This window comes from Micrasema longulum, unplaced genomic scaffold (assembly GCF_059751315.1).
Source record: "Micrasema longulum isolate JH-2025_06_02 unplaced genomic scaffold, ASM5975131v1 h1tg000394l, whole genome shotgun sequence".
NCBI classification, from domain to species: domain Eukaryota; kingdom Metazoa; phylum Arthropoda; class Insecta; order Trichoptera; family Brachycentridae; genus Micrasema; species Micrasema longulum.
The window spans coordinates 5,479-13,657 of record NW_028277595.1 but is presented as its reverse complement, the minus strand read 5'-3'; the positions used below and the strand labels follow the sequence as shown (position 1 = coordinate 13,657).

The 8,179-nt window shown below is 33.8% G+C and overlaps 1 protein-coding gene across 1 annotated transcript; it reads right to left on the bottom strand.

The window, feature by feature from the left end:
• Positions 1-840: 840 nt before the first annotated feature.
• Positions 841-7,743, bottom strand: LOC148281919 (WD repeat-containing protein 89-like). The gene is made up of 6 exons (XM_088225903.1): positions 6,595-7,743; positions 5,573-5,754; positions 4,371-4,634; positions 2,726-2,817; positions 2,307-2,409; positions 841-1,029 (listed from the first exon to the last, which is right to left on the bottom strand). The coding sequence occupies exons 1-6, from the start codon at positions 6,740-6,742 to the stop codon at positions 883-885; spliced, it is 936 nt and encodes a 311-aa protein (XP_088082029.1). The 5' UTR covers positions 6,743-7,743; the 3' UTR covers positions 841-882.
• Positions 7,744-8,179: the final 436 nt, after the last annotated feature.

The window sequence follows — 8,179 nt, the reverse complement described above, 5'->3', positions numbered from 1 at the left end:
GCTGTCAGTATTACATCATTGTTCGTGATATATTGAACGCAGTGAACATGTTAAAGTTTTTTTTAAAGCTTTGGAAGAATAGTCTTTATTCTTGACATAGCATAAAATTTGAAATAAACATCTTGCATCTATATTAAAAAAATATTTGAAATATATAAAGACTTGACTGCATTCTGTCAGTATGGCCTCGATATTTATTTTCATATAATTTCTGTTTCCTTCTTCTGGTTTGCACTGCAATATTTCATTGTTCTTTGACTGGCAACTGGCAACTTCATCATTATTCCCTTTCCACACCTAATGGTGCATAGGACACTGCATTGGTATACAAATCGCAGCGAATCTTGATCATTTTTGTTATATGAAGGCAAGATGATCAGTCTTACGTTTCAGGTGCCAATCCAGAGACTATGAAATAAAAACACCTTTTTAAATAAATATTTCATGTCAACCATGTCCGGAATCATACCCAAGTCCTCTCGCATGGTAGGCAAATGCGCTGACCACTACACCACGAGGTTACCTTCCATATTACTAAAATAATCCAGATGCGCTGCAATTGAAGTACCAATGGAGTGCCCCATGCACCCTGGGTACGGATAGAGAAAGTATGAGGATTATTATTTGTTTTTTTTCTACTTGTAATTATTTTCTTTTCTCGACATTTTGGTGCAACAGAGATGGAAAACATTTTTGAGAAGAGAATATAGAAGTCTAGGCATTTATGGGACTTATGACCTGCCTATGAATTACACCAATATGTAATTTATTTGAAAAAAATATGGATAACTAATAAGCATTGCTCTCACAACTACGTCAGAAATAAACACTACACAAATAAAAATTTCAAATATTTATTATAAAGACATGCTGTAAAATATATTAATATGGTTTTTCTTTATGAATTTTCATTTTATTCATTCCGGTTAGTAGTTTATTTTTTCCGTGTGAAAGTTCATTATGTTTACTAGGTTCACTTTTCCATAGAGTTAATAATCCTGACTCTCCTCCAGTAAACAAAAGATCGTTCTGAAAAATTACACAAAGTTTTAATAATAATATTTGGCTTCAGGGCCACTTTTTGTGAAAAATCCCTTCAAGGGTGCTCTACATTTTTAAAATCTAAACTTGCATTCTAAGCTAACTCTACATTTCAATAATTTTGATTTGAAAATTGAGGGTATGATAAACAAAAGAGGTAGGATTTTATTTGAGATCTGGACTGACTGACGACGGTACTGTCGATGGTTTGCAAGTGTGAAGGCAATCGGTTCCAGCCAGAGGGGCAGCTACGGCAAAAGTACAATCTTCGAACCTAGTGATTTGGAGTTTGACAAGTTTTCCTCTGCCTGAATCAAATGCTGACCTAAGGAGTAGATTTTCTTTAACATGTATTTTCCCTAATTACATATATGTATGTATATCTTAGAGCTATTTCATGAAATTTGAATACTGTCCAGCAAGGCTTATGTATATTCACATACTACAACAAGATGAAGAACCTTTTAGAGAGGGATATAGAAGTCCAGGCATCTACAAGGCTTATGATCAGTCATTGGCTGGTTTAAGTGGCCACTTTACACACTGTGTAACATACACCATTCTGCCTATATTTGAACATCTGTATTGCTTCAATCCTTCTGTTGATGTTTGTGAAGTTAACGAGCTGCGACTAATTTGTGCATTATACAATACAATTTTTACTGAGCCAAAATGTGATCAGTTTTCTGATATAGCTTTAACATGATTGGTACTATGTTACTAAGGCCGAAAAATATTTTTTTATACAAGTATTAAAATTTTGAGATAGAAAATTCGTGTTGACTACAGCGACAAATATCGTTACATCTTTTTCCTTCCCTTTGCAATCAGGGGCCCACTTATATGAACTTAAGGGTTAAGACAAAAGTATGTGTTAAGTAAATAACAGCATTTATCGATACTACTCCTGGCCGATTACCTTCCTTTACCATCCTTCCCTTGACCCAAATTCAAAATTAGAAGATTCAGATTTAGAACAAAAACTAAACAACATTTCTCACTTCACATAAAATAGCATAAAAGTGGTTGGATTCGTCGCGCGCCGTTGAAAACATTGTTACATTTTATAGTTCATTTTGTCATCCATTGCCCGAAATTGAAGAAAATTCTGATCATATTAAAGGTAGGTTTCCATTCCATGTACCTATCCTTTCTTAAAATATTTCCCTATCACAAAACTGAATGAAATTCGTTTTTCATTTACAGTCCGCCTTTTCGTTAACAGTATGAGATACTTAAAAATAGTTGTGGAAGCATATACAGACCTCGTAATCAAACCAACTGCATCTAACTATTTGTTTATTCCCGTTGTAATTTGAAAGTGGGTTAAGTTTGTTCTTATTGATTTGTAGAGTTCTCAAACATTTTCTAAAAAAAAACACTTTTATGAAATTAAATGGTTTTCAACACGTTAAACTTAAAATTAGATTTGAATTAAAATTAATAAAAAGTTTAAAATATTGCTTAAAGTTATGTACAGTCCCATTCAACTCTTTAATAACCTCAACTTTAGTTTTCATATATAACATTCTAGTGTGCCTACTAACACAAACAAAATTGTTATGTTTACTTGGTTCACCGACAGGCACTAACACATTAACATAGGGTTATTAAACATTCAAACGCACTGCATGTTACTTTATTTTATTTATTTAAAAATAGTAATTAGTTTAATTGTTATTACCCTTGATCTGAAAATGAGCCAGCAACAACTATTGGATTACCATTGGAAGATTTATGGACATCTATTATGTAACAATCTTCGATATTGTCTTCCTGAAATTTAGAAGACATATACATCATGTACATATATATATTTTAAATAGGAATAACCTGCTAAGCCTATATTTTGGGGCTTGTCAGCAGGTGGGATAGAGGGGATATGGAAGGAGATCATGAAAAATACACCACAACACCCAGACCGATTGAGAAAAAAATCTTTCTTGGATTTTTCTTTCTTGCAACTGGCGGGAATCGAACCCGCAAAGCTAGTTTCACAGTTGGTCGTCTAACCAACTGCGTCACGGCGCCTAAAACTAATAAAACTTTTTATGTTGTTTTTAAATTTTACACAATTTGCCATTTACTTTGGATATCGTGGGTCACTACAACTGGTCTGTCTGTGGCATTCATGGAGGATAAAAAAAATGTTTTTAGTTGGTTACTCTCAAATGCTGATTTTGAATTTACCTAGTTGTATTCATTACCTTGTGATATATTAAATAGATTGCTCTTCTTAATTATTAAATCTGAACTAATTACATTACACCTATTTTCCTACTTGTCTTTTTCCCTTTGCAAGCCAGAGTATCAAAAGAGACAGATTATACCATATTATGATTTATAAAAAAAAATCTTAACATTCAATTTGATGGAATGTATAAAACTAGAATATCTTTATACATTCCATCAAATTATAATTCTAAGATAGTTTCAAGAAGATATGGATCTGACACTGCGGAATGTGCATGTGAGCTTAACAAAACATAGCAGAGACACGCATCGTAGTGTAGTTTGTTCGATGGCCAGCTGTGAAACTGGCGTCCCGGGTTCGGTTTTTCGCCAGTTGCAAGAAAAGTTTTTTCCTCGATTGGTCTAAGTGTTGTAGTGTATTTTTTAAACTTCCTTCCATATCCTCTCTTTCCCATCTGCCGACAAGCCTCTAATATCGGGCTAAGCGGGCTGTTCCAAAAAAGTCTGATTAACAGAATTTTAATTTAGTATTAGTGAAAAAAACAAATACAAAATATTTACAATACATCGCCATTAAAAAAATTCTGAGATTTATACGGTAAAACCTATCTACAATTCGGGGGTTGAGGGTCATAAGGGCGAAACTACAAAAACACAGTTTTGAGATAAATGATAAAACAGTTTTCAAAAAATAATACTGTCTTTTAAGGGTAACAAATAAAGAAAATAAAAAATACAGTTAATAGATCATAAAATGTTTTAGAGACAAAAATATGAAACTACGCTTTCGTCTATATGACCCTAACTTGCGCTTACATTAGTAAATTAACAAAATGATGTAAAAGGCGTTTTATTCTTCTGACTTTAAACAAAACGCTTCATTTGTAGTTTCACACAAATTTATCTAGGTAACTACTTATCGGATGAGTTTCATCTTTTTGTCACTAACAGGATATTTTGTTTGGATATCAGATTAGTACTTAACACAAAACAGCATTTTTTGTAGTTTCGCCCTTATGACCCTAAGCCCCCGAATTTTAGATGATAGTAATATCCAAATAAAAAAAATAATCGGTACATTCTGAAATAAACAAAATGAATAAATATTTGACGATCATAATTTGATTAATTATTACCTTTATTGCTTTAGATATTTCTTCTCTGGTGAATTTGCATATTTGATCGGCAGTTTCAAAATTCCACAGTTGAACCTCCACATTGTCTGTCACACAAGCCACTGTGTTCTCTGATATAATACTTATTTTGTCCACTGGACATTCTGTGTTGAGAGAGTATTGTAATGCGTCATCCTCGCTGAGTTCTGTTATGTCAAATATGTTGATTAATCCGTCTACACTCGCCGTCACTAGTTGGTCTGATTTAGACTTGTCAAATTGGACCTAAAACAAAGAAAATACTCTTGAGATAAAAATTTTATAACTCTAATAATATTTATTTATTTATTATAGATAGTTTATATAGTTCCATTTTTATGAAATTCATCTCATGGGGGCTGTGCACTAAACAACCCAACACGTCTTGCAGCTACAGAGCACACGGACTGTTAGAAATCTAGCCTTTATTCACACATTACAAAAAAAATGTCCGAGAAGTGTTTTTAATTTCTGGGGATCTAGATAACATGACCTGCAGCTACAAAGCACACGGGCGGTTGAAAATCTAGACCCAATTTTCCCTTAATAGTATGAATAATAACTTATAAAAGTTGGTTGGATTTTTTTAAAGTTTAATTAAGAACCGATTTATTATTATATTAGTTTTCTTGTATTGTGAACTTGAGTTATTATTAAATTTGGTTTTCTTGTTTTGGTAGCTCCGAATACGCTCCTATGTTCAGAGCATATTGATAGGTTATAAAAGCCAACGCAGATGGCATTATACATAGGTCTCTTTCTCGACAATTTATTCAGACTAAATATCCTTAATTTTAATATTGGCTCCAGCGAAATTTAGCCGCCATGTGTTATATTTATACCAAGTTATAAATAAAAAAAGAGTTATAAAGTTACAAGTCATGCAATAAATATTGAGATTTCCAAACAGAAAGGCCGCGTTTTTATTCTAGCAGTTCAAAACATAGAGCCCACACTTCAACAATAGTTTCAAATTACGGTAAAGTAATTATTTAAATAATATTAATATTATTAAAATTCTAATTAAACAGTTTGCTATTAAGTGCTTAAACATAAGCGGTTTTTTTATATTTTTAAATACAATATACAACAGACTTATAAAATACTGCAGAATTAAATGATGTTTAGATATTATTTAGGTCAGTTATATTTAGGTATCAGTAAAATAAATATGCAAGGCAAACCTGAATAATGTCATCCAGGTGCGAGTTCCAATAAGCTCCGAGTAAATTGATGTTTCTCACATCCCAGAATAACATAAAGGCGTCTCCCTGGATAGATTCACTTCCACCGCATAATACTCGGTCATTACAAGACACGTCAAATGACAGTAGCGGCTTTGTGAATAATTTATCTTCTGGCTTCTCTATAACATATTTTAAAAATATTAAATTTTAACAAATAACAGTTTATTATGCGACCCCTTAAATTTATTTCAAGCACTGCTGTACAGTTTCAGAAACGGAAAGGCATAGGTCTTTCCATCAACGGGTGTAGTATTAGGTATTGATAATTTGTATAATGCCATTTTTTGTGAAAGTCTCAAGGGCACCGACAATAAATATCCCATAACGTCTTGCAGTTACAGAGTGAAAAGACGGTTGGGATTCTAGTTCCTCATTTCCAATTAAGGAAGATTTTAATAACGGGTAGGAGCTGAATTACAGCACGTTTGGCAGCTACAAAGCAAATGGATGGTAAGAAATCACATAGTTTTCAATATTGACTATAGATTTTAGTTTTTTTTTTTTAATAATCATTTACAAACTATGTGAAACGTTTTTGGGTTCCTAAAATTATGGGCATTGCACAATACAGTTAATAATCTTATAGAAATATAAAAGGTCTTTTCATTTTCTTCTAGTCTCCAATGTTTTGAAATGAAAGTGCTGAAGTCTTTTTCGTAAGTAGTTAGTCTCAAGAACTAATTCTAATGACATTTGTATAACAGCCTTAAGATTTTTTTATACAGATTCAATAATGATATATATTTATTATAATGCGGATTCCTAATGGTTTATCCATATTCCATTTTACTTAATAATATATTAATTTATTTAATCTTGATAATAAGAGACAGTAATTATGAGTAGAGACTTAAATTCAAATTTTTTAATGCTTTTGAATTATTCACTCATAAATTAAATCAATCATAGTTGTGATTTTTATTATTTTTCTTTTGTTTGTTATTTTTGACAGACCCTACCTTCAAATACAACTGTAGGTTTATCACCGGCTCTCTGGTCCCAGAGTGTGATGGTACCGTCTGTGGAGGATGCATATAACAGATTATCATTTACAGGTGAAAATTTCACATCACTGAAGGTTCTGTTTTCAACACTGAATTTATTCATTTTCGTTAAACTTGATCCATTATGGGAGTATACTTCACAACTCGAATCCGAAGCGGCGATGCCGATTTTTTTACTGCGAAAAATCAATAAGATATTAAAAAAATAATATAAGTATTCAGGATAAATCTGAGACAAGTATAATTGATAAGATTAAGAAAGGGTCTCTGAGATGGTTTGGTCACGTAGGACGAATGGACGACGAGAGAATGGTAAAACAAGTATATATGGCAAAAATGAACGGCAACGTTAGACGAGGACGACCAAGGAAGACGTGGCATGATCAGATAAACCAAAATCTTAAGTCTGGTCATGTCAAAAGCAGACAGAACCGAAGGGCATGTATGACAAGATGTATGAATGTGGAAGAGGCTAGGATTGTATGCCAGGATAGACGCGTGTGGCGGTCCATTCTCTCTGCCTACCCCTACGGAGAAATGGCGTGATGGTAGTAGTAGTAGTAGTAGTTCAGGATAATTTATATGGCGCCATTTTTGTGAAAATCTACCTCAAGGGCGCTGTACTACAAACACCCCAACACGTCTTGCAGCTACAGAGTGCATAGGTGGTTGGGATCCTAGTTCCTCATTTTCAATTGTTTGAATTTTTTATAATTTTATAGGAGCTAGATTACAACACGTCTTGCAGCTACTGAGTGCACGGACGTTTAAAAATCTAGCCCCCATTAACACCGTACAAAAAAAGACTTGTGGGCGGTTCAAAAACTAGATGCTGTTTGCAGTTGAAGTTTATGTTAGAAATAAGTTTATGTTCATTTAATGCATAACACCTATTCTCCTCTATGGATGCGAATCGTGGCCCCTCACTAGGGCTCAAAACAGCAGAATTCTGAGTTTTAAGAACAAGTGTCTGAGAAGAATCTTAAGTGTGCGGTGGTTTGACTTTGTGCAGAATGAAGTAATAAGAGAACAGACGCAGCAAACTCCGGTGACAACTGTCATCAAGCGGAGGCGATACAGTTGGCTTGGCCATGTACTCCGGATGCCTCCTGAGGACCTTAAACACGCTTGCCTACTTTACAAGGCATCTGGTTCTTGACGTCCTGGACGTCCACTGCCGACTGTTCGTCGGCAGTTCATGTCAGAACTACGAGACGCGAACCTGACTTGAGAGGATGCACAGGAGCTTGCAGCCGACAGAGATGCCTGGAGGATCTTCGTGGACACCATATGGTCCAACTAGGGAGCGGACATGGAATGATGATAATGACGATGTTCATTTAATTTACATAATATGAATGCGAGTTGATATCACCAAAAGTCTTGCAGCTAGGAAGCACATGGGCGAGTGGAATTCTAGCAACTTAAAAAATATTTTAAAAGGTTTGAAAAAAAAAGTACAAGTGTACATGATACAACAGCACAAAAATAAAACTGTAAAAAACTAAATTAATGACATTCCTTCACACATTATGGTTAG

Bases quoted from the DNA above. Each gene is read 5' to 3' on its own strand.
- LOC148281919 (XM_088225903.1), bottom strand. From the start codon at position 6,742: ATGAATAAATTCAGTGTTGAAAACAGAACCTTCAGTGATGTGAAATTT. The intron at 2,818-4,370 runs GTAATAATTAAT...TCTAAATTTCAG, and splicing joins AAATATCTAAAGCAATAAAG to GAAGACAATATCGAAGATTG. The intron at 2,410-2,725 runs GTAATAACAATT...GTTTTTTTTTAG, and splicing joins GGCTCATTTTCAGATCAAGG to AAAATGTTTGAGAACTCTAC.